Source organism: Bombina bombina, chromosome 2, assembly GCF_027579735.1.
Source record: "Bombina bombina isolate aBomBom1 chromosome 2, aBomBom1.pri, whole genome shotgun sequence".
In the NCBI taxonomy this organism is placed as follows: Eukaryota; Metazoa; Chordata; class Amphibia; order Anura; family Bombinatoridae; genus Bombina; species Bombina bombina.
Window position 1 is genome coordinate 819,928,969 of NC_069500.1, and position 27,781 is coordinate 819,956,749.

At 42.6% G+C, this 27,781-nt stretch overlaps 1 protein-coding gene across 1 annotated transcript in view; it reads right to left on the bottom strand.

Annotated features, from left to right (window-relative positions):
* Nucleotides 1–27,781, bottom strand: part of DOT1L (DOT1 like histone lysine methyltransferase) — a 742,223-nt gene that overhangs the window by 102,979 nt on the left and 611,463 nt on the right. Inside the window, exon 20 of the mRNA XM_053700101.1 lies at nt 10,958–11,490. Within this exon, the coding sequence (XP_053556076.1) occupies nt 10,958–11,490 (533 nt within the window). The remainder of the gene's footprint in view (nt 1–10,957; nt 11,491–27,781) is intronic.

The following is a 27,781-nucleotide window of genomic DNA, read 5'->3' on the forward strand; positions in this document are numbered from 1 at the left end:
AGAAACTCTTCTAGCAGAAGAAATCGCTACTAAAAACAAAACTTTCCAAGATAGTAACTTAATATCTATGGAATGTAGAGGTTCAAACGGAACCCCTTGAAGAACTGAAAGAACTAAATTTAGACTCCATGGAGGAGCCACAGGTCTGTAGACAGGCTTGATTCTGACTAAAGCCTGTACAAACGCCTGAATATGCGGTATGGCTGCCAGACGCTTGTGTAACAAAACAGACAGAGCAGATATCTGTCCCTTTAAAGAACTAGCTGACAGACCTTTCTCCAATCCTTCTTGGAGAAAAGATAGCATCCTTGGAATCCTAATCTTACTCCATGAGTAACCCTTGGATTCGCACCAGCAAAGATATTTCCGCCATATCTTATGGTAAATTTTCCTGGTGACAGGCTTTCTAGCCATTGAATATAGCTCTCAATTCCAAAATGTTTATCGGGAGAAGAGATTCTTCCCGAGACCATAGACCCTGAGCCTTCAGGGACTTCCAGACCGCGCCCCAGCCTAAGAGGCTGGCGTCGGTCGTGACAATGATCCACTCCGGTCTTCGGAAACTCATTCCCTGAGACAGGTGATCCTGAGACAACCACCAGAGGAGTGAGTCTCTGGTTTGCTGGTCCATCTGAATCTGGGGAGACAAATCTGCATAATCCCCATTCCATTGTTTGAGCATGCACAGTTGCAATGGTCTTAAATGAATTTGAGCAAAAGGAACCATGTCCATTGCCGCAACCATTAGTCCTATTACCTCCATGCACTGAGCTATGGAGGGTTGAGGAATGGATTGAAGAACTCGACAAGTGTTCAAAAGTTTTAATTTCCTGACCTCTGTCAGAAATATTTTCATTTCTACCGAGTCTATTATTGTTCCCAGGAAGGGAACCCTTGTGAACGGGGACAGAGAACTTTTTTCTATGTTCACCTTCCACCCGTGAGACCTTAGAAAGGCTAGAACAATGTCCGTATGAGCCCTTGCTTTGTGAAAGGACGACGCCTGTATTAAAATGTCGTCTAGGTAAGGTGCTACTGCAATGCCCCTTGGCCTTAGCACCGCTAGAAGGGACCCTAGCACCTTTGTGAAAATTCTGGGAGCAGTGGCCAATCCGAAGGGAAGAGCCACGAACTGGTAATGCTTGTCCGAATGGTTTCCATTTGAATGATGGAACTCTGAGGAATTTGTTTAGGATCTTTAAATCCAGAATTGGCCTGAAAGTTCCTTCCTTTTTGGGAACTACAAACAGGTTTGAGTAAAATCCCAGTCCTTGTTCTGCTGTTGGAAATGGGTTTATCACTCCCATTTTTAAAAGGTCTTCTACGCAATGTAAGAATGCCTGTCTCTTTATCTGATCTAAAGATAAGCGAGACATGTGGAACCTTCCCCTTGGAGGAAGGTCCTTGAATTCTAGAAGATACCCCTGAGAGACAATTTCTAGTGCCCAGGGGTCCGGAACATCTCTTGCCCAGGCCTGAGCAAAGAGAGAAAGTCTGCCCCCTACTAGATCCGGTCCCGGATCGGGGGCTACCCCTTCATGCTGTCTTGGTAGCAGCAGCAGGCTTTTTGGCCTGTTTACCCTTGTTCCAGCCTTGCAATGGTTTCCATGCTGGTTTGGGCTGGGGTGCGTTACCCTCTTGCCTAGTGGCTGTAGAGGTAGAAGCCGGTCCGTTCCTGAAATTGCAAAAGCAACGAAAATTAGACTTATTTTTAGCTTTGAAAGGTCTATCTCCTGTGGAAGGGCATGGCCCTTTCCCCCAGTGATATCCGAAATAATTTCTTTCAACTCTGGCCCGAATAGGGTCTTACCCTTGAAAGGAATATTAAGCAATTTTGTTTTGGACACATCCGCCGACCACGATTTTAGCCAAAGCGCTCTACGCGCCACTATTGCGAAACCAGAATTTTTCGCCGCTAATTTAGCTAACTGAAAAGCGGCATCTGTAAAAAAAGAATTAGCCAACTTCAGGGCGTGAATTCTATCCATGACTTCATCATAAGAAGTCTCCTTCTGGAGCGAGTTTTCTAATTCGTCAAACCAAAAAGCAGTTGCAGTGGTTACAGGAATAATGCAAGAAATTGGTTGAAGAAGAAAACCTTGTTGAACAAAAATTTTCTTAAGTAAACCTAATTTTTTATCCATAGGATCTTTGAAAGCGCAACTGTCTTCTATTGGTATAGTTGTGCGCTTAGCTAGCGTTGAAACTGCCCCCTCTACCTTAGGGACCGTCTGCCACGCGTCCCTTCTGGGGTCAACAATGGGGAACATTTTCTTAAATATAGGAGGGGGAACAAAAGGTACACCTGGCTTCTCCCACTCCTTATTCACTATATCTGCCACCCTCTTAGGTATCGGAAACGCATCAGTGTGTACTGGGACCTCTAAGAATTTATCCATTTTACACAATTTTTCTGGGACCACCAAAGGGTCACAATCATCAAGAGTAGCTAGGACCTCCTTAAGTAGAGCGCGGAGGTGTTCTAGCTTAAATTTAAATGCTATGGTATCAGGCTCTGCCTGCTGAGAAACTTTTCCTGTGTCAGAAATTTCTCCCTCAGACAGGCCCTCCCTCACCGCCAAGTCAGATTGATGTGAGGGCACTACAGATAAATTATCCTCTGCGTCTGCTTGCTCATTTTCTGTATTTAAAGCAATCACGCTTCCTAGGAAAAGCTGGCAGTTTGGATAAAAATGCTGCGAGAGAATTATCCATTACTGCTGCTAACTGTTGCATAGTAATAGCAATTGGCGTGCTAGATGTACTGGGCATCGCTTGCGCGTGCATAGCTGGCGTTGACACAGAAGGAGAGGATAGTGAGCTATCCTCACTACCTTCAGCTAAAGAATCATCTTGGGCTATATCTTTAAGCGTGATTGTACTGTCCTTAAGCTGTTTGGACGCTATGGCACACTTCACACATAAATTTAATGGGGCAACCACCTTGGCCTTTGAACATACAGAACATAGGTTATCTGATGGGTCAGACATGTTTGACAGACTTAAACAGATCTTCAATGCAATAAAAATTATTTTTGACAAAAACGTTACTGTGTCTTTAAATAATAAAAGTGTACACTTTATTACTAAAACATCAAAAAAACCATCAAATAAACATCCGATTTTAATGAAATTTTCACCACAGTGTCTTAATGCTTTGAAAGGATTGCACACAAATTTTCAGACCAATTAACCCCTTAATGCGCAAAACCGGAGCTAATAACAGCAATTAACCTGTTAAAAACACTACAGTACTATGCCACAGCTTCCACTGTGGCCTTTACCTTCTTTAGGTATTATTTTAGTAGGAAATAAGCCTCTCTGGAGTCTTTTCTGATGCCTCTGGACTCCCCACGTGAAGCTGCATGAACTGCCTAAGCAAAACAACTGCACAATTGAGGCTTGAAAATGAGGCCTCCTCCCTCTTCATTTCCAGAGTGGAGGGGCCTTTCTGACTAGAATAGGTGTCCAAATAAGTGCCAGGCGCAAAATAAAACCCCAAAAGTGTTTTAAAGTCTGAAAAACATAATTTATGCTTACCTGATAAATTCCTTTCTTCTGTTGTGTGATCAGTCCACGGGTCATCATTACTTCTGGGATATAACTCCTCCCCAACAGGAAATGCAAGAGGATTCACCCAGCAGAGCTGCATATAGCTCCTCCCCTCTACGCCAGTCCCAGTCATTCGACCAAGAATCAACGAGAAAGGAGTAACCAAGGGTGAAGTGGTGACTGGAGTATAATTTAAAAAATATTTACCTGCCTTAAAAAACAGGGCGGGCCGTGGACTGATCACACAACAGAAGAAAGGAATTTATCAGGTAAGCATAAATTATGTTTTCTTCTGTTATGTGTGATCAGTCCACGGGTCATCATTACTTCTGGGATACCAATACCAAAGCAAAAGTACACGGATGACGGGAGGGATAGGCAGGCTCATTATACAGAAGGAACCACTGCCTGAAGAACCTTTCTCCCAAAAATAGCCTCCGAAGAAGCAAAAGTGTCAAATTTGTAAAATTTGGAAAAAGTATGAAGCGAAGACCAAGTTGCAGCCTTGCAAATCTGTTCAACAGAGGCCTCATTCTTAAAGGCCCAAGTGGAAGCCACAGCTCTAGTGGAGTGAGCTGTAATTCTTTCAGGAGGCTGCTGTCCAGCAGTCTCATAGGCTAAACGTATTATGCTACGAAGCCAAAAAGAGAGAGAGGTAGCAGAAGCTTTTTGACCTCTCCTCTGTCCAGAATAAACGACAAACAGGGAAGAAGTTTGACGAAAATCTTTAGTTGCCTGCAAGTAGAACTTGAGGGCACGAACTACATCCAGATTGTGTAGAAGACGTTCCTTCTTTGAAGAAGGATTTGGACACAAGGATGGAACAACAATCTCTTGATTGATATTCCTGTTAGTGACTACCTTAGGTAAGAACCCAGGTTTAGTACGCAGAACTACCTTGTCTGAGTGAAAAATCAGATAAGGAGAATCACAATGTAATGCTGATAACTCAGAGACTCTTCGAGCCGAGGAAATAGCCATTAAAAACAGAACTTTCCAAGATAACAATTTTATATCAATGGAATGAAGGGGTTCAAACGGAACACCCTGTAAAACGTTAAGAACTAAGTTTAAACTCCATGGTGGAGCAACAGCTTTAAACACAGGCTTGATCCTAGCTAAAGCCTGACAAAAGGCCTGGACGTCTGGATTTTCTGACAGACGCCTGTGTAACAAGATGGACAGAGCTGAAATCTGTCCCTTTAATGAACTAGCCGATAAACCCTTTTCTAAGCCTTCTTGTAGAAAGGACAAAATCCTAGGGATCCTAACCTTACTCCAGGAGTAACGTTTGGATTCGCACCAGTATAGGTATTTACGCCATATTTTATGGTAAATCTTTCTGGTAACAGGCTTCCTAGCCTGTATCAGGGTATCAATAACCGACTCAGAAAAACCACGTTTTGATAAAATCAAGCGTTCAATTTCCAAGCAGTCAGCTTCAGAGAAGTTAGATTTTGATGTTTGAACGGACCCTGTATCAGAAGGTCCTGTCTTAGAGGTAGAGACCAAGGCGGACAGGATGACATGTCCACTAGATCTGCATACCAAGTCCTGCGTGGCCATGCAGGTGCTATTAGAATCACTGATGCTCTCTCCTGTTTGATTTTGGCAATCAATCGAGGAAGCAGCGGGAAGGGTGGAAACACATAAGCCATCCCGAAGTTCCAAGGTGCTGTCAAAGCATCTATCAGAACCGCTCCCGGATCTCTGGATCTGGACCCGTAGTGAGGAAGTTTGGCGTTCTGGCGAGACGCCATGAGATCTATCTGTGGTTTGCCCCAACGTCGAAGTATTTGGGCAAAGACCTCCGGATGAAGTTCCCACTCCCCCGGATGAAAAGTCTGGCGACTCAAGAAATCCGCCTCCCAGTTCTCCACTCCCGGGATGTGGATTGCTGACAGGTGGCAAGAGTGAGACTCTGCCCAGCGAATTATCTTTGATACTTCCATCATTGCTAGGGAGCTTCTTGTCCCTCCCTGATGGTTGATGTAAGCTACAGTCGTGATATTGTCCGACTGAAACCTGATGAACCCCCGAGTTGTTAATTGGGGCCAAGCCAGAAGGGCATTGAGAACTGCTCTCAATTCCAGAATGTTTATTGGAAGGAGACTCTCCTCCTGATTCCATAATCCCTGAGCCTTCAGAGAATTCCAGACAGCGCCCCAACCTAGTAGGCTGGCGTCTGTTGTTACAATTGTCCAGTCTGGCCTGCTGAATGGCATCCCCCTGGACAGGTGTGGCCGATGAAGCCACCATAGAAGAGAATTTCTGGTCTCTTGATTCAGATTCAGAGTAGGGGACAAATCTGAGTAATCCCCATTCCACTGACTTAGCATGCATAATTGCAGCGGTCTGAGGTGTAGGCGTGCAAAAGGTACTATGTCCATTGCCGCTACCATTAAGCCGATCACCTCCATGCATTGAGCTACTGACGGGTGTTGAATGGAATGAAGGACACGGCATGCATCTTGAAGCTTTGTTAACCTGTCTTCTGTCAGGTAAATCTTCATTTCTACAGAATCTATAAGAGTCCCCAAGAATGGAACTCTTGTGAGGGGAAAAAGAGAACTCTTCTTTTCGTTCACTTTCCATCCATGCGACCTTAGAAATGCCAGAACTAACTCTGTATGAGACTTGGCAGTTTGAAAGCTTGAAGCTTGTATTAGAATGTCGTCTAGGTACGGAGCTACCGAAATCCCTCGCGGTCTTAGTACCGCCAGAAGGGCACCTAGAATCTTTGTGAAGATTCTTGGGGCCGTAGCCAATCCGAATGGAAGAGCTACAAACTGATAGTGCCTGTCTAGGAAGGCAAACCGTAGATACCGGTGATGATCTTTGTGGATCGGTATGTGAAGGTAAGCATCTTTTAAATCCACTGTGGTCATGTACTGACCCTTTTGGATCATGGGCAAGATTGTCCGAATAGTTTCCATTTTGAACGATGGAACTCTTAGGAATTTGTTTAGAATCTTTAAATCTAAGATTGGTCTGAAAGTTCCCTCTTTTTTGGGAACCACAAACAGGTTTGAGTAGAACCCTTGTCCTTGTTCCGACCGCGGAACCGGATGGATCACTCCCATTAATAACAGATCTTGTACACAGCGTAGAAACGCTTCTTTCTTTATCTGGTTTGTTGACAATCTTGACAGATGAAATCTCCCTCTTGGGGGAGATAATTTGAAGTCTAGAAGGTATCCCTGAGATATGATCTCTAGCGCCCAGGGATCCTGAACATCTCTTGCCCAGGCCTGGGCGAAGAGAGAAAGTCTGCCCCCCACTAGATCCGGTCCCGGATCGGGGGCTCTCGGTTCATGCTGTCTTTGGGGCAGCAGCAGGTTTCCTGGCCTGTTTGCCCTTGTTCCAGGACTGGTTAGGCTTCCAGCCTTGCCTGTAACGAGCAACAGCTCCTTCCTGTTTTGGTGCAGTGGAGGTTGATGCTGCTCCTGTTTTGAAATTCCGAAAGGGACGAAAATTAGACTGTCTAGCCTTAGCTTTGGCTTTGTCTTGAGGTAGGGCGTGGCCCTTACCTCCTGTAATGTCAGCGATAATTTCTTTCAAACCGGGCCCAAATAAAGACTGCCCCTTGAAAGGTATATTAAGTAATTTGGACTTAGAAGTAACATCAGCTGACCAGGATTTTAGCCACAGTGCCCTACGTGCCTGTATGGCGAATCCTGAGTTCTTAGCCGTAAGTTTGGTTAAATGTACTACGGCCTCCGAAATGAATGAATTAGCTAGTTTAAGGACTCTAAGCCTGTCCATAATGTCGTCTAGCGTAGATGAACTAAGGTTCTCTTCCAGAGACTCAATCCAAAATGCTGCCGCAGCCGTAATCGGCGCGATACATGCAAGGGGTTGCAAAATAAAACCTTGTTGAACAAACATTTTCTTAAGGTAACCCTCTAATTTTTTATCCATTGGATCTGAAAAAGCACAGCTATCCTCCACCGGGATAGTGGTACGCTTAGCTAGAGTAGAAACTGCTCCCTCCACCTTAGGGACCGTTTGCCATAAGTCCCGAGTGGTGGCGTCTATTGGAAACATCTTTCTAAATATTGGAGGGGGTGAGAACGGCACACCGGGTCTATCCCACTCCTTAGTAACAATTTCAGTTAATCTCTTAGGTATAGGGAAAACGTCAGTACTCGCCGGTACCGCAAAGTATTTATCCAACCTACACAGTTTCTCTGGTATTGCAACGGTGTTACAATCATTGAGAGCTGCTAAGACCTCCCCTAGTAATACACGGAGGTTCTCCAATTTAAATTTAAAATTTGAAATATCTGAATCCAATCTGTTTGGATCAGAACCGTCACCCACAGAATGAAGCTCTCCGTCCTCATGCTCTGCAAGCTGTGACGCAGTATCAGACATGGCCCTAGTATTGTCAGCGCACTCTGTTCTCACCCCAGAGTGATCACGCTTGCCTCTTAGTTCTGGTAATTTAGACAAAACTTCAGTCATAACAGTAGCCATATCTTGTAATGTTATCTGTAATGGCCGCCCAGATGTACTAGGCGCCATAATATCACGCACCTCCCGGGCGGGAGATGCAGGTACTGCCGCGTGAGGCGAGTTAGTCGGCATAACTCTCCCCTCGCAGATTGGTGAAATTTGTTCACATTGTACAGATTGACTTTTATTTAAAGTAGCATCAATACAGTTAGTACATAAATTTCTATTGGGCTCCACCTTGGCATTGGAACAAATGACACAGATATCTTCCTCTGAGTCAGACATGTTTAACACACTAGCAATAACTTGCAACCTGGTTATAATCTTTTTTAGCAAAAACGTACTGTGCCTCAAAGAGGTACTTAAACGATTAAATGACAGTTGAGATAATGAACTGAAAAACAGTTATAGCATCAGCTTTAAAACAACACAACTTTTAGCAAAGGTTTGTTCCCATTAGTAAAATAACAATAACTAAATTTGACATAAAAATTATAGAGTAACGTTTTTATCCACAGTCAATATAAAAATTCTCACAGCTCTGCTGAGAGAATGTACCTCCCTTCAAAGAAGTTTGAAGACCCCTGAGATCTGTCAGAGATGAACCGGATCATGCAGGAAATATAATAGTAGCTGACTGGAATTTTTTGATGCGTAGCAAAGAGCGCCAAAAACGGCCCCTCCCTCTCACACACAGCAGTGAAGAGAAACGAAACTGTCACAATTAAAAGCAAACAACTGCCAAGTGGAAAATAAAGCCCAAACATTTATTTACTCAGTACCTCAGCAATGTAAACGATTCTACATTCCAGCAAAAACGTTTAACATGATAAATACTTATTAAAAAGATTAGTGACCTTTAACAGAGTAGTTCCGGTGAAATACCATTCCCAGAATACTGAATGTATACATACATGTCGTTATAACGGTATAGCAGGATTTTCTCATCAATTCCATTCAGAAAATAAAAACTGCTACATACCTCAATGCAGATTCATCTGCCCGCTGTCCCCTGATCTGAAGCTTTTACCTCCCTCAGATGGCCGAGAACAGCAATATGATCTTAACTACTCCGGTTAAAATCATAGTAAAAACTCTGGTAGATTCTTCCTCAAAGTCTGCCAGAGAAGTAATAACACGCTCCGGTGCTATTGTAAAATAACAAACTTTTGATTGAAGTCATAAAAACTAAGTATAATCACCATAGTCCTCTCACACATCCTATCTAGTCGTTGGGTGCAAGAGAATGACTGGGACTGACGTAGAGGGGAGGAGCTATATGCAGCTCTGCTGGGTGAATCCTCTTGCATTTCCTGTTGGGGAGGAGTTATATCCCAGAAGTAATGATGACCCGTGGACTGATCACACATAACAGAAGAAAAACACCTTATTTATAGTGAAAACATGCTAAAAAGCAATCGATTTAGCCCACAATAGTGTCAACCAGCATAGAGCCCTTAATATAAGCCATAATTTTATACAGAGTCTAAGAAAAATGGCTTACCTATCCCAGAGGGGATTGCTGACAGTCTTCTAGCATTACTAGGTCTTGTTAGAAAAATGACTGATCATACCTGAAGCAGTTAAGCCTGCAAACTGTTCCCCCCAACTGAAGTTCTCTGGTTTCAACAGTCCTGCGTGGGAACAGCAATGGATTTTAGTTACTGGTGCTAAAATCATATTCCTCTTGGCAGAAATCTTCATCACTTTCTGCTGCAGAGTAAATAGTACAAGCCGGCACTATTTTAAAATAACAAACTCTTGATAGAAGAATAAAAAACTACAACTAAACACCACATACTCTTTACCACCCCCGTGGAGATGCTACTAGTTAAAGCGGCAAAGAGAATGACAGGGGGGGGCGGAGCCTGAGGGGAGCTATATGGACAGCTCTGCTGTGTGCTCTCTTTGCCACTTCCTGTAGGGATTGAGAATATCCCACAAGTAAGGATGAAGCCGTGGACCGGATACACCAATGTAGGAGAAATATAAGCTGAATACCACTTTCACTGAAGCACATGCACAGCTTCATTCTTCAACCACCTCCAATGGAAGCAAAGACTAAGGGCTAGATTTATCAAGCCCCTACGGCTGCAAGTTCTCACGAGAACTTGCTCGCCGTGATTTATCAAGCAGCGGTCACCAGACCGCTGCTTTCCTAAGCTCTTTGCCACCTCTAAGGTGGCGAAATTCAATCTCTTCGGTCGAGTCCGAAAGAGGAGATTGACAGCTCCTGCCCGCGCGTGATTGGCTGTGCACAGGATTTCACGTGAGCGCAAAATTGCGCTCATGTGCAATGTTAATTACCTGCGGGTAATTTCGCCCCGCCACAGGCGAGCTGAGGCGTACAGGGGCGCGTATACGTGCCCCTGTACGCCTCAGCTGTGATAAATCTAGCCCTAAGGAATGTGTGAGGGGTTTTATAGAGCTCTTGGGGTTTGGGAAACTTTCTCCTGCAGGTGGGGAAGTGGTTCCCATATGTAAGGAATTGTGGACTCTCACCACCTGTTATTAAAGAAAGGCAAAATTATAAAAGGTTTTCATAATGAACTACTACTATGTGGCATGATCAATAAAAACATTACAAGTGAATTCTTAATATCTGTGGATGAAAGGGTTTTCAACAATTTTAATACAGCCTTAGAGAGGGGAAAATAGTCATTTGAAGGCACCACCTGGATTTTGCAGTGTGTGCTCTCAATTACTGAAAACAGTTTGCCTGCTATTTACAGTAGCTTAAAAAGACAGGGAACAATGGATACAGGATAAAAATTCAAAGCAATGTAAGATTTGTAATGTTTGTAAATTCCATTTATTTGGAATGTTTTGTGAAAAGATCTTCAAAAATTAAAAGATATCTGAAATTTAAAAATGAAAATACCTATAATGTAATAAAGAAGCTTTTGGCACAACAATGAGGGTTAAAGAAACAGCGGACACAAATTACCATAGAGTTGATGTTCAGTGGAGATCCAGAAGTATATCCGTTAAAACCAAGTGATGAAGGAAGGGACTTGCGTTTGGGAGATATCCCCAGGCTGTGACTTCCTGTGGATGACCTCTTCCTCCGAACAGCTCTTCTTCTTCCTTCTTGTCCAGGTCCACACTCCATACGAATAGTAGCAGTTAGCGGGCTATGCTTATTTGATGGTGACCTGCCATTAGAGCAGCCACCACCACTGGTGATTGTGAAGATGATTCTCCTTTTGGCATCTGTTTCTGTGTCGCTGGTATCTACTTCTCCATCTCCCGAAAACTTGCCTGAATCTAGAAGTGTCCGAGGGCTTGAAGAGATAGTGTAATGTGCAGGGGAGCGTTGATATGACTGCTGGTGGTGTGAGGGCGTAGAACTACGAGACCCTCCAGAGTTTGATAAGGTGCCTGAATTTGAAGAGTCATCCATGCAGTCAGTTTCTGAACCATGGCTGTTCAGTATTGGTCCATTAACAGAAGAAGATGACCAAGGTGGATAAAAGAAACCTAGAAGAAAAAAAAAAAAAAGGATTTCACATTAGGCTCCTAACAAAAAATAAAATAAAGTATTAATGACTCCAATTGGTAAAAGGACATGCTATAAATTTAAATATGCATTTTAAAGTGATAGTCTAGTCCACTGTTTTTTAAACCTGTCCTCAGGCCTCCCCAACAGGCCAGGTTTTCAGGATTACCTTGTAGAAGAGCAGGTAAAATAACCATGCTTACTAATCAGCTGATTGCTTCACCTGTGCTCCAGTTCAGATAGCCTCAAAATGTGGCCTGAGGACAGGTTTGAAAACCAGTGGTCTAGTCAAAATTAAACTTTTCATGATTAAGATAGAGCATGCAATTTTAAGCAACATTCTAATTTACTCCTCAAATTTTCTTTGCTCTTTTGGTATCTTTATTTGAATGTAAGGTTAGGAACCTGCCTATTTTTGGTTCAGCATCCTGAGTAGCACTTGCTGATTGGTGGTCAGATCTAAACACCAATCGCTACCCAGGCGCTGGCTCCAAAGCTTACATTTTATCTTTTTCAAATAAAGATACCAAGAGAACGAAGAAAAATTAATAGGAGTGAATTAGAACGTTATTTAAAATTGCATGCTCTATCTGAATCATGAAAGTTTAATTTTGATTAGACAATCCCTTTAAGTAAATTATTAGAGCTTACAACAATTGGGCCTTCACTTCCTAAGTTTGTTCAACATACAGACTGTGACCATATTTAACTAGCCTGAACACTACCATTTATATCACCCAAACCTTTATGTTTTCAAGATTTCAAAATGTAGTAATGTACTTCTGGATAACTATAATATGCAATTTGTATGTACTTTTATGCAAGATAATAAACATTCTCATTGTACGTATTAAAACATTACTAAGAGCATTCACTTCTTAAAAGCAGTAAATGTTTTACTTCTATATAAGGTATCCACTTCATCATGGGTAAAAATCAGTTACAATTACAAAAATAATTTAAATCATCCCACTATCACAACGATATACACAAATATCTAATTCTGTGTAGATTTCAATAAAGTGTCAGTGCTCTGTGCCAAAAGTAAACATTATTTAGTATAAAGAAACTGTTACACAAGCCAAATTAGTAATTTTCGTCCCCTGCAGTGGAAAGTTCAAAAGATACAATCAACTAAAAACAAACATAGGTAACATCTTCTTATAGTTATCTCCCATTTTTCCACTGAAACAAAATCCACTGAAACAAAATGTCTCCCTAGAGCCCTAGGGTATGGAATAAGATTTACATTTCACAATGTTCTGAGGCTGATTTTGGTAGGAAAGTTTGTTAGGTCTATAAGCCTTCTTTGGTCATAGTAGATGTAAAATCAGGTCTGCATTATCTCTTCCCCCATTTATACCTAAAGTACATAATATTTTCTTATTAATTCTACAAGACAGGCTGAGCAACTGTAGCTGAAATGTGATCTGTGATGTCCAATTTCCCCAATTAAAAAGCAACGTTTTTCTGAAGTTACTGAGTTTCTGTAAGGTAACTGACAATGTGACATGCCCTAAATGAATAGACCATTTTGGGAAGTATCGTCACCCTTGTAACTACTAAGCACTTATAAAATCGAAAGTCTGACCTAAAGTTTTGAAGTTAAAAGGGATGCTAAACTCTGAGCATGATACGTTTCAGCTGACTTATTATCCTCCACAGGAAAGATTTAGATTAAAAAAAACTTTTTAACCTTGTTACAACATGGCAACACACTACATAAACTAAAATTTACACTTCTATCTTTGATATTTAAACATCTAATACATTTTCAGATTATGTTCAGGCCAATCTTTACCATGATACATTATATCTACTATTTGTATGGCGTTATCTTATCAGGAGACTGAGAAATATGTATTGCTTATAGGCCTTTTAATAGCCAGTCTGAAAAAAGTATTTCAATTTAGCTGTGCATGCCCAGAATATGTAAGGTAGTCTATGCACGCTCATTGTAGTATTGTTTATGTATACCTGTGTGTCACACAACCTTATTGCAACATTCTTTTTTCTTTTAAATATGTCAATTTTAATATATATTTAAAACAAACAAGCACTCCCTCAACTACACCATATATGACCCAGGCATCAACTGCAACGAGTCAAATTTTGCACACACGCTTTAACATTAATTTGCCTCTTCAACAGTCTGATCTAACAGCTGACTCATTACCCAAAGCCAACTACCCCATTCTGAAGTATGTACCTCAACTTTTTAAATTAATTATGCTTACCTGATAATTTCATTTTCTTCTGATGGAAAGAGTCCACAGCTGCATTCATTACTTTTGGGAACTAAGAACCTGGCCACAAGGAGGAGGCAGAGACACCCCAGCCAATGGCTTAAATACTCCTCCCAATCCCCTCATCCCCCAGTCATTCTGCCGAGGAACAAGGAACAGTAGAAGAAATATCAGGGTGAAAGGTGCCAGAAGAATAATAAGGACGCCCCACATACAATTACGGGTGGGGAGCTGTGGACTCTCTCCATCAGAAGAAAAGGAAATTATCAGGTAAGCATAATTTATGTTTTTCTTCTTAAATGGAAAGAGTCCACAGCTGCATTCAATACTTTTGGGAAAACAATACCCAAGCTATAGAAGACACTGAATGCCAAGACAGGAGGGTACAATAGGCGGCCTATACTGAGGGCACCAGGCCTGAACCTCTACCCAATAAAAACCCTGTTACGTCCGAAGCCGATACATTTTTTTAAAGGAAAAAGCCCCAAGGACACTGACTAGCAGCTAGTCCAGAAGCCAAACTAGAGACCGCAAAACGGACTCGACTGAGCCAACAGTCCTCCAGGAGACACCGTCGCCCAACAGATGGCCCCCCACCACTCATGAAGGGGACACCAGCCGAAACCCCCAAGGGGACAAGGCAAAGAAAAACCAAGGAAACCGAAAAAGGTCCTCAATAAGAAAAAAGAACACCTCCAAGAGTGAGCTCAGCTCACAGAGACCCAAACGGGTACAAACAGGAAAAGAAGGCCACGCCTATACCAAGCGAAACAGAACAGACTTCTCTCCAACATCCTGCAAGCACTGAATGCAAATGAAGAGGCAAAGTCCTCCCAGAGTCTGAACATAGAATACCAAGGTATTCAACGAAAAACGTGTAATAGACCCAGGCAAAAAAAACCCAGTTTGGAGAACACAGAGTCCATATCAGGACGACACAGAGGGCACTTGCGAGGAAGAAGCAGTCAAGCAAGGAACAGACCGCAAAAGCCACCCCCAGACAGAGGGCACGCTCCAAGCAACCTATACAGGTCCCTAAAAAAGGGAACACAAAACCTCAATCAAGGCCCCCCGAGAAGGAGAGTATACTCTCAGAACCCAAAGGAAAAGTAGACCCTCTTCTGAAAGTGATGGAGCAAGTTGAAAGGAAATTCTATATCCTAGCATACTGAGCTAACGGATAGACTCAACCGGGCTCATACATCCAGAGGAGACTGCGACGAACGCAGCGCTCTAGACTGCTCGGCCATCCTGGCCTGTAGACCCACACCCAGCTGGGCCAACCCAGCCCCAGGGATCCAAAATAGGGGAACAGAAGAAACTGGTACAGGAATGAGTGTAAGGATAGCACAGCCATCCCCACAGAGTACAAGTACAACCAGACTCTGAAAACAGACGACAAGGCCATAGACTTAAGGCTCTATCCAAATAGAGGCCCAACAAGTCTGACTTGGATCCATCAAGACCCCAGGGGGAACCAATCCTACCTGTCTACCTCCCCTCCAGGAGAAGCCCCAAGAAAGGACTCCAACTGCATAGGGAGGAGGCTATCCCCTAAAGAAAAAGGGATGAGGCCGGAAGGGCAATAACTGTCCTCAAGGCTCGAAGCCACCGGCTAATGGGAAGATCACCAACCCGAATGTCCTAGAAAAGGACCCCCCAAGTAGCTTGCAAAGCCGAGACACAGCCGACCCACTCGCCTGCAGAGCAGGGAATACACAGGTTACATTGGCAAGTTGACCAAGGGAATGCAACCCTAAGGCACACCAGAAGTTGGACCTCCAGAGCCAGCAGCTGGGTATGAACCAACAACTCTTGAGGCGCAAGTCACAAAGCTAACCCTAGAGCACCTGGGCTGCTCTGTTGCAAAGAGTAATAAATACTCCGAAAACATGGCCACCATGACCAGGTCAGATAGATGGAGCAAGGACATAGCCCAAGTTCCCACTACCATGGAACACCCCGACCAGCCCTGAGATCCAAGATTCCAAAACAACCCAAGACTGGGTCAGGAAAAAAACCAAGCGAAGCCTCAGCAACCGGAAGTCTAAGGAAGAAAAACAGGTCCAGGCACCTAATAGTTCAGGCAACCTTACCCTAGAACTAAACAGCCCAACTGGCCAAAAAGCCAGACACAAGGGATATGAATGCATATCCAGAGAATCCAGATAGCGCGAAGAACTCGAAAGCCCCGACCCAAGGAAGGAATCACTCTTATCTAAAGTCCAACGCTCCAAGGAGCAAGACTAGAAGTCTTATGAAGAGACATCTCAAGGCCTCAGGACAACATAAGGGATACCTCGAGGTCAAAAAACCCATCTAGCAGGGATAGACTCCACATCAACTCCACACCAGCAGAGGACACAGGGAAGAGAAAGGTGCTAAGCCTTCCCAGTTTCGGGAAACCCCAAGCTAAGCAAAGTCCCCACAGGGATCAACCATCACCCGGAAATACAGAACCCTAAAAGGAGATCCACCCGGAAACAATAGGAGACCCAAAGGTGTCATCCCTCAGACAGTACACGTCAAGAGTAAGAGCTGTATCTAGATACACTATAAACAGCGTATGCGCACACCTGCAAGGTGCCAAAAGTAGCAACTGGTTTCAAACTGAAAACCCTCCGCATGCTAGACAGCCTATTCTGATACAAGCTGTTGGATCAAGCCCACAAGGGCAATCCAGGACCCTAAAACCTAAGGCTAAACCGCTCAAATTGCGGCAATGGGGGCTAAGCACTCCAACACTCCATCGCCTGGGGGAGGAAAACACTAGGTTCTGATGATATCAGATGTCACAGATAGAGTGACGCAGCGGAAAAACTCCCCTGACCCGGTCATCTATGACTGAAGGCTATAAGGACTGCAAGAATCCTTCCCGCCTTACGGACCCACAGGTCCTCTCGAATACTTAGTTGAACATGAAAACCAAAGATAACCTGAGCACTCAGCGCTTCTACCGTACCAGCCAAGCAAAACAATGCCACGTGTCTGAACAGCCGCAAGACCGAACAAACAAAACAGGACCCTTGTGATAAGATAGACCTGCAATGTGGTAGCCTCTTGTGAAAACATTCACATTACAGTACATTGAGAAATAAAGTAAAATGAAACAATCTTACCGGAATCTACGCCATGGAACAGGAACACGGCCTTTCAAGTGTGACGGATAGTAGCATCATCTCCGCCATGGACTTGAGAGAAGAAAGCAGGCAGCAGAGCGAAGTTAGACTCCGCCGATTGCTTGAGGAGCTGTTAACATGAGTCGGGATGGTTTTGCAGAAAGAATCTCCCTGCATCTCCGGGCTCTAACTTTCATCCAAGCCCTCACTGAGAGACTAACAAGAAAACTTATAACTCCTGTCCCATGCCGAAGAGTACTACCCTCCATAAGAGACAAAACTAAAAATTCTGACACTTCTCTGCCATCCTCCTTGGACAAAAGGCAAAGAATGACTGGGGGATAAGGCGAGTGGGAGGAGTATTTAAGCCTTTGGCTGGGTTGTCTTTGCCTCCTCCTGGTGGCCAGGTTCTTATTTCCCAAAAGTAATAAATGCAGCTGTGGAGGCTTTCCATTTAAGAAGAAAATTGACTGAATTACTCGGGGGATCTCCAACAAATCTCAAATTAAGGTCGTTAGAGTTTAAGTATCCTTTAAAACTCACAAACTCAAATGGTTCCTCAACGATAAAGACCAAATCGTCAATAAACCGCATGCACATTATTATGTTATCCTTGAAAGGATTATTGTCAGTGCATAGGTAAGCAACTTCCCACCAGAGTACTACCCTCCATAAAAAACAAAAAACAAAAATTAAAAAAATCTGACACTTCTCTGCCAACCTCCTGGGACGAAAGGCAAAGAATGACTGGGGGATGAGGGGAGTGGGAGGAGTATTTAAGCCTTTGGCTCCTCCTGGTGGCCAGGTTCTTATTTCCCAAAAGTAATGAATGCAGCTGTGGACTCTTTCCATTTAAGAAAAAGTAAATTTATGCTTACCTGATAAATTAATTTCTTCTATGGTACGACGAGTCCACCGATTCATCCTTTACTTTTGGGATATTATCCTCCTGCTAACAGGAAGTGGCAAAGAGCACCACAACAGAGCTGTCTATATAGCTCCTCCCTTAGCTCCACCCCCAGTCATTCGACCGAAGGTACAGAAAGAAAAAGGAGAAACTAAGAGGTGCAGAGGTGACTGAAGTTTAAAATAAAAAAATATAATCTGTCTTAAAATGACATGGCGGGCAGTGGACTCGTCGTACCATAGAAGAAATTAATTTATCAGGTAAGCATAAATTTACTTTTCTTCTATAAGGTACGACGAGTTCACGGATTCATCCTTTACTTGTGGGATACAATACCAAAGCTACAGGACACGGATGAACGGGAGGGACAAGACAGATGGTTAAACAGAAGGCACCACTGCTTGAACTTTTCTCCCAAAAATAGCCTCCGAAGAAGCAAAAGTATCAAATTTGGAAAAGGTATGAAGCGAAGACCAAGTCGCAGCCTTACAAATCTGTTCAACATAAGCATCATTTTTAAAAGCCCATGTGGAAGCCACAGCTCTAGTAGAGTGAGCTGTAATCCTTTCAGGAGGCTGCTGTCCAGCAGTCTCGTATGCCAAACGGATGATGCTTTTCAGCCAAAAAGAAAGAGGTTTTCCAGAATAGACAACAAACAAAGAAGATGTTTGATGTAAATCTTTGGTTGCTTGCAAGTAAAACTTCAAAGCACGAACCACGTCCAAGTTGTGCAACAGACGCTCCTTCTTAGAGGAAGGATTAGGACACAGAGAAGGAACAACAATTTCCTGATTGATAATCCTATTAGTAACAACCTTAGGAAGGAACCCAGGTTTGGTACGCAAAACCACCTTATCAGCATGGAAAACAAGATAAGGCGAGTCGCATTGCAATGCAGATAGTTCAGAAACTCTTCGAGCCGAAGATATAGCAACTAAAAACAGAACATTCCAAGATAGAAGCTTAATATCTATGGAATGCATAGGTTCAAACGGAACCCCTTGAAGAACTTTAAGAACTAAATTCAAACTCCATGGCGGAGCAACAGGTTTAAACACAGGCTTAATTCTAACGAAAGCCTGACAGAATGACTGAACGTCTGGAACATCTGCCAGACGCTTGTGCAGTAGAATTGATAAAGCAGATATCTGTCCCTTTAAGGAACTAGCTGATAGCCCCTTCTCCAATCCTCCTTGGAGAAAGGACAAAATCCTAGGAATCCTGATCTTACTCCATGAGTAGCCTTTGGATTCGCACCAATAAAGATATTTACGCCATATCTTATGATAAATTTTCCTAGTGACAGGCTTTTGAGCCTGAATCAAGGTATCTATGACTGACTCAGAGAAACCCTGCTTGGATAAAATCAATCTCCAGGCAGTCAGCCGCAGAGAAACTAGATTTGGATGCTGGAATGGACCTTGAATCAGAAGGTCCTGTCTCAGTGGCAGAGTCCATGGTGGAAGAGATGACATGTCCACCAGCTCTCTCCTGTTTGATTCTGGCAATCAAACGAGGAAGGAGAGGAAACGGTAGAAACACATAAGCCAGGTTGAACGACCAGTGTACTGCTAGAGCATCTATCAGTACTGCCTGAGGATCCCTTGACCTGGACCCGTAACAAAGAAGTTTGGCGTTCTGACGAAACGCCATTAGATCCAATTCCGGTGTGCCCCATTGCTGAATCAATTGTGCAAACACCTCCGGATGGAGTTCCCACTCCCCCGGATGAAAAGTCTGACGACTTAGAAAATCCGCTTCCCAGTTCTCCACTCCTGGGATATAGATTGCTGATAGATGGCAAGAGTGAGTCTCTGCCCATTGAATTATTTTGGTAACCTCTATCATCGCTAGAGAACTCTTTGTTCCCCCCTGATGATTGATATATGCTACAGTCGTGATATTGTCCGACTGAAATCTTATGAATCTGGCCGAAGCCAGCTGAGGCCACGCCTGAAGCGCGTTGAATATCGCTCTCAGTTCTAGAATATTTATCGCGAGGAGAGCCTCCTCCTGAGTCCACAAACCCTGTGCTTTCAGGGAATTCCAGACTGCACCCCAGCCCAATAGGCTGGCGTCCGTCGTCACTATGACCCACGCTGGCCTGCGGAAACACATTCCCTGGGACAGATGATCCTGTGACAACCACCAAAGAAGAGAGCCTCTGGTCTCTTGATCCAGATTTATCCGAGGACATAAATCTGCATAATCCCCATTCCACTGATTGAGCATGCATAGTTGCAGTGGTCTGAGATGCAAGCGAGCAAACGGAACTATGTCCTTTGCCGCTACCATTAGACCGATTACCTCCATACACTGAGCCACTGATTGAGCATGCATAGGTGCAGTGGTCTGAGATGCAAGCGAGCAAACGGAACTATGTCCTTTGCCGCTACCATTAGACCGATTACCTCCATACACTGAGCCACTGACGGCCGAGGAATGGAATGAAGAGCTCGGCATGTGGTTAAAATCTTTGATTTCCTGACCTCTGTCAGAAAAATTTTCGTGTCCTCTGAATCTATCAGAGTTCCCAGGAATGGAACTCTTGTGAGAGGGATAAGTGAACTCTTTTTTACGTTCACCTTCCACCCGTGAGATCTTAGAAAAGCCAACACGATGTCCGTGTGAGACTTGGCTAGATGGTAAGTCAACGCCTGAATTAAGATATCGTCCAGATAAGGCGCCACTGCTATGCCCCGCGGCCTTAGAACCGCCAGAAGGGACCCTAGCACCTTTGTGAAAATTCTGGGAGGTGTGACCAACCTGAAGGGAAGAGTCACAAACTGGTAATGCTTGTCCAGAAAGGCGAACCTGAGGAACTGGTGATGATCTTTGTGGATAGGGATGTGTAGATACGCATCCTTTAAGTCCACGGTGGTCATATATTGACCCTCCTGGATCATTGGTAAAATAGTCTGAATGGTCTCCATCTTGAAGGATGGAACTCTTAGGAATTTGTTTAGGATCTTGAGATCTAAAATTAGTCTGAAGGTTCCCTCTTTTTTGGGAAGCACAAACAGATTGGAGTAGAACCCCTGTTCTGTTTCCGGAACTGGACAGATCACTCCCATGGTATATAGGTCTTCTACACAGCGTAAGAACGCCTCTCTTTTTTCTGGTTTACAGACAATTGAGAAAGATGAAATCTCCCCCTTGGGGGAGAATCTTTGAAATCTAGAAGATACCCCTGGGTTATGATTTCTAAAGCCCAGGAGTCCTGAACGTCTCTTGCCCAAGCCTGAGCAAAGAGAGAAAGTCTGCCCCCTACTAGATCCGGTCCTGGATCGGGGGCTACCCCTTCATGCTGTCTTGGTGGCAGCAGCGGGCTTCTTGGCCTGTTTACCTTTGTTTCAAGTCTGGTTAGGTCTCCAGACTGACTTGGATTAAGCAAAATTCCCCTCTTGCTTTGCAGCAGGGGAAGAGGTAGAGGGACCACCTTTGAAGTTTCATGCCCGAATAGGGTCTTACCCTTGAAAGGGATGGCTAAAAGCTTAGAATTTGATGACACATCAGCAGACCTGGACTTAATCCATAACGCTCTACGCGCTAAAATGGCAAAACCTGAATTCTTTGCCGCTAATTTAGCCAGTTGAAAAGCGGCATTTGTAATGAAAGAATTAGCTAGCTTGAGAGCCCTAATTCCATCTAGAATATCATCTAATGGGGTCTCAACCTGAAGAGCCTCCTCCAGAGCCTCGAACCAAAAAGCAGCTGAAGCAGGAACAACGCACGCTATAGGTTGCAGAAGAAAACCCTGATGAACAAATATTTTCTTTAGGAGACCCTCTAATTTTTTATCCATAGGATCTTTGAAAGCACAACTGTCCTCAATAGGTATAGTTGTACGCTTAGCCAGGGTAGAAATAGCTCCCTCCACCTTAGGGACCATCTGCCACGAGTCCCGCATGGTGTCTGATATGGGAAACATTTTCTTAAAAGTAGGAGGGGGAGCGAACGGAATACCTGGTCTATCCCACTCCTTAGTAACAATTTCCAAAATCCTCTTAGGGACCGGAAAAACATAATTTATGTAAGAACTTACCTGATAAATTCATTTCTTTCATATTAGCAAGAGTCCATGAGCTAGTGACGTATGGGATATACATTCCTACCAGGAGGGGCAAAGTTTCCCAAACCTCAAAATGCCTATAAATACACCCCTCACCACACCCACAAATCAGTTTAACGAATAGCCAAGAAGTGGCGTGATAAGAAAAAAGCGCGAAAGCATAAAAAATAAGGAATTGGAATAATTGTGCTTTATACAAAAAAATCATAACCACCACAAAAAAGGGTGGGCCTCATGGTAAATTCTTACATAAATTATGTTTTCTTTCATGTAATTAGCAAGAGTCCATGAGCTAGTGACGTATGGGATAATAAATACCCAAGATGTGGAACTTCCACGCAAGAGTCACTAGAGAGGGAGGGATAAAATAAAGACAGCCAATTCCGCTGAAAAAATAATCCACACCCCAAAAGAAAGTTTTAATCTTATAATGAAAAAAAAAACCCCCTGAAATTATAAGCAGAAGAATCAAACTGAAACAGCTGCCTGAAGTACTTTTCTACCAAAAACTGCTTCAGAAGAAGAAAACACATCAAAATGGTAGAATTTAGTAAAAGTATGCAAGGAAGACCAAGTTGCTGCTTTGCAAATCTGAAAAAACTGAAGCTTCATTCCTAAACGCCCAGGAAGTAGAAACTGACCTAGTAGAATGAGCTGTAATCCTTTGAGGCGGAGTTTTACCCGACTCAACATAAGCATGATGAATTAAAGATTTCAACCAAGATGCCAAAAAAATGGCAGAGGCCTTCTGACCTTTCCTGGAACCGGAAAAGATAACAAATAGACTAGAAGTCTTTCGGAAATCTTTAGTAGCTTCAACATAATATTTCAAAGCTCTAACTACATCCAAAGAATGCAGCGATCTCTCCTTAGAATTCTTAGGATTAGGACACAATGAAGGAACCACAATTTCTCTACTAATGTTGTTAGAATTCACAACTTTAGGTAAAAATTTAAATGAAGTCCGCAACACCGCCTTATCCTGATGAAAAATCAGAAAAGGAGATTCACAAGAAAGAGCAGATAACTCTGAAACTCTTCTAGCAGAAGAGATGGCCAAAAGGAACAACACTTTCCAATAAAGTAATTTAATATCCAAAGAATGCATAGGTTCAAACGGGGGAGCTTGTAAAGCCCCCAGAACCAAATTCAAACTCCAAGGAGGAGAGATTGACTTAATGACAGGTTTTATACGAACCAAAGCCTGTACAAAACAATGAATATCAGGAAGATTAGCAATCTTTCTGTGAAACAGCACAGAAAGAGCAGAAATGTGTCCTTTCAAAGAACTTGCAGACAAACCTTTATCCAGACCATCCTGAAGAAATTGTAAAATTCTAGGAATTCTAAAAGAATGCCAGAAAAATTGATGAGAAGAGCACCAAGAAATGTAAGTCTTCCAGACTCGATAATAAATCTTCTGAGACACAGATTTTCGAGCCTGTAACATAGTATTAATTACGGAGTCAGAGAAACCTCTATGACTGAGAATCAAGCGTTCAATCTCCATACCTTCAAATTTAATGATTTGAGATCCTGATGGAAAAAAGGACCTTGAGATAGAAGGTCTGGTCTTAATGGAAGAGTCCAAGGTTGGCAAGTAGCCATCCGGACAAGATCTGCATACCAAAACCTGTGAGGCAATGCTGGAGCCACCAGCAGAACAAACGAACGCTCTATTAGAATCTTGGAGATCACTCTTGGAAGAAGAACTAGAGGCGGAAAAATATAGGCAGGATGATACTTCCAAGGAAGTGGCAATGCATCCACTGCCTCCGCCTGAGGATCCCTGGATCTGGACAGATACCTGGGAAGTTTCTTGTTTAGATGAGAGGCCATCAGATCTATTTCTGGAAGACCCCAGATTTGAATAATCTGAAGAAATACCTCTGGGTGAAGAGACCATTCGACTGTAACGTAACGTCTGGCGACTGAGATAATCCGCTTCCCAATTGTCTATACCTGGGATGTGAACCGCAGAAATTAGAAAGGAGCTGGATTCCGCCCATACAAGTATCCGAGATACTTCTTTCATAGCCAGAGGACTGTGAGTCCCCCCTTGATGATTGACATATGCCACGGTTGTGACATTGTCCGTCTGAAAACAAATGAACGATTCTCTCTTCAGAAGAGGCCACGACTGAAGAGCTCTGAAAATCGAACAGAGTTCCAAAATATTGATTGGTAATCTCGCCTCCCGAGATTCCCAAACCCCCTGCGCTGTCAGAGACCCCCAAACAGATCCCCAACCTGTCAGACTTGCATCTGTTAAAATCACAGTCCAGGTCGGAAGAACAAAAGAAGCCACCTGAACTAAACGATGGTGATCTGTCCACCACGTCAGAGAGTGTCGTACAATCGGTTTTAAAGATATCAATTGAGATATCTTTGTATAATCCCTGCACCACTGGTTCAGCATACAAAGCTGAAGAGATCGCATGTGAAAACGAGCAAAGGGGATCGCGTCCGATGCAGCAGTCATAAGACCTAGAATTTCCATGCATAAGGCTACCGAAGGGAATGATTGAGACTGACGGTTTCGACAAGCTGAAACCAATTTCAGACGTCTCTTGTCCGTCAGAGACAAAGTCATGGACACTGAATCTATTTGGAAACCTAAAAAGGTTACCCTTGTCTGAGGAATCAATGAACTCTTTGGTAAATTGATCCTCCAACCATGTTCTTGAAGAAATGACACAAGTCGATTCGTATGAAATTCTGCTAAACGTGAAGACTGAGCAAGTACCAAGATATCGTCCAAATAAGGAAATACCACAATACCCTGCTCTCTGATTACAGAGAGAAGGGCACCGAGCACCTTTGAAAAAATCCTTGGAGCTGTTGCTAGGCCAAACAGCAGAGCCACAAACTGGTAATGCTTGCCTAGAAAAGAGAATCTCAGAAACTAAAATGATCTGGATGAATCGGAATATGCAAATATGCATCCTGTAAATCTATTGTGGACATATAATGCCCTTGCTGAACAAAAGGCAGAATAGTCCTTATAGTTACCATTTTGAATGTTGGTATCCTTACATAACGATTCAATATTTTTAAATCCAGAACTGGTCTGAAGGAATTCTCCTTCTTTGGTACAATGAATAGATTGGAGTAAAACCCCCAACCCTGTTCCAGAACTGGAACTGGCACAATTACTCCAGCCAACTCTAGATCTGAAACACATTTCAATGCTTGAGCCTTCACTGGGTTTATTGGAATGCGAGAAAGAAAAAATCTTCTTGCAGGAGGCCTTACCTTGAAACCTATTCTGTACCCTTGTGAAACAATGTTCTGAATCCAAAGACTGTGAATCGAATTGATCCAAATTTCTTTGAAAAATCGTAATCTGCCCCTACAAGCTGTGCTGGAATGAGGGCCGCACCGTCATGTGGACTTGGGAGCTGGCTTTGGCTTTCTGAAAGGCTTGGATTTATTCCAGACTGGAGATGGTTTCCAAACAGAAACCGTTCCTTTAGGGGAAGGATCAGGCTTCTGTTCCTTATTCTGACAAAAGGAACGAAAACGATTAGCAGCCCTATATTTACCTTTAGATTTTTTATCCTGAGGTAAAAAAGTTCCTTTCCCCCCAGTAACAGTTGAAATAATAGAATCCAACTGAGAACCAAACAATTTATTACCTTGAAAAGAAAGGGAAAGCAAAGTTGACTTAGAAGACATATCTGCATTCCAAGTTTTAAGCCACAAAGCTCTTCTAGCTAAAATAGCTAAAGACATATACCTGACATCAACTCTAATGATATCAAAGATGGCATCACAAATAAAGTTATTAGCATGTTGAAGAAGTTTAACAATGCTATGAGTATTGTTGTATTTTATGAACACACCTAACTTTAATATCAGACTGTTATTTCCATGGATATTATTGAATAATGAAATGCTAAGGGACATTTGTCTATACAAAGGGTTAAATGCACACTGACCTACAGTTCCAGTTCAGAGGTGACAAGACAAGTGGAAACCAGTTGGAGATTTGATGTAAACAATAGATCAGAAGGATACCACAGGATTCACTAAGACATTTTACAACCCTTACAAACATTTTAGCATTTCAGCACAGATGGTGTACAAGGCCCTGATTTTATCTCAGTTCCTATCACCAACAGCCTAAGGACGTCAAATTCTACTCCCCTGATCTAATGATGTCATCTGGTCTCTGAAGAATTTATAGAGTGTGGGCTGGGCTGTGAGAAAGAATGAATGACTATATAAGTTAGTTGCCATTGTAGGCTAAGCAAGCTCTCTCTTCTCACTCACCTCTCTCCTTCCATCTCTCCCTCTCCCCTTTTCCAACTTCCCTTTCCTTCCCTTACATTAGTTAGCAACTTGTTTCTATGTAAATACTTATTTTCTGTATAATAAAAGAAATACTTTCATCAAGCAGCGTCCTGATTTCCTAAGCTAAAGGTAATATTAGTGTGGAAATAGTAACTAAAAAGTTAGCAGATTCTACATTTGGCACCCCATACGGGACGTGGATAAATCACTAATTCCACGTTGAACTACAGCTGAATTTGCTAAACTGAAGTACTGGAGCTGCAAGAACTCTTTGTGAATAGAGGCCAGACCGGACCTATCTGTGTGGGAAGTGTGCAGATCTACAAGACACTGTGTAGTGAGAAAGCTGCAAGTACCGTAAGTATATGTTTCTTTATGTTTATGTTATGTTTCTGTATGCTACAGAAAAGTAAATGTATTAATTGTTTCTTGCTGAATTAAGTTTACTAAAATCTGAAAACAAGAGAGTAACCAGACATCTCTGAGGGTAAAGTGTAATAGGCATAGCCCAGTTTTACATGCAGCTCAAAAGGAGATCCCTCTAGGTCTAGATTTTAGGCTAATAATGCAAAAGGTTTGTTGATGTTAGATCTGTACTGTGTATAGTGTGTTGTGTGATCAGTGTGTACATCTGTACTGTGTATAGTGTGTTGTGTGATCATTGTGTACATCTGTACTGTGTATAGTGTGTTGTGTGAATCTGGTGTGTGTATTGTTAGTAAGAATGGAACTGGTTGAGAAATACATTAAGAAATATGCCTCTGTCACATTTATTACATGTGCAGAAGATCCATTGACACGTCAGTTTTATAATGTAATTAAACAATGTGAAAAGCACAATAATGAACTAAGTAGAAAACTGTTTCAGAAAGACATAGAAAAAAGAGAGCTAAGTAATTTACTAAGTATGTTTCTAAGAATAAAAGAGATTGCTGAACAGAAAGAGTTGGAATGGAAGGCAGAAAGAACTGATATTATAGAACAACTGGATAAAATTGGTCAATCTATTATGGCTGTTGCTAGTCACTCTGAAAAGAGATGTGAGTGTGATACACTGAGTGAAGAGATAGACAAACTTACTAAACTGAATGCTGAGCTACAAGAGAGGCTTAATGAATGTGAAGTGAGGTGTGGAATGGGAGAACAATTAGTAATATGTATGGAACAAAAGGAAATGCAGAGAGAGAATGTTATTGCATCACTTAAGGCAGACTTATGGGAGTCTGAATCACAGCTTTTAAATAAAGAGCAATGTATCTTGTCTCTTAAAGCACAGGGGATACAAGACAAATGCAACTGTTACAGGAGTAGTCTAGCACATGTGTGTCCTTTAGAAGTAGATGGTAATGAAAGTCAAACTATAGAACTAGATGGACAAACCCCTAACATTCCTGACAGTTCTTTGTTAACTTTAAACCAGGTCCCCTCTACTCTAACTCCTCAAATAGAATGCAGACAAAGTAACCCCCAATTACAAACTAAAGTAAATAATCATAGTAACTCTGCCCCCCTTACAATACAAGACCGTAATAATTTGTGCCATATTTTAGGTCACTTTGATACCTCCACACCACCTGTAATCCTTTCTAATAAGTTAGAAGCTGTTATTACTCAGTATAATTTAGGCAACAG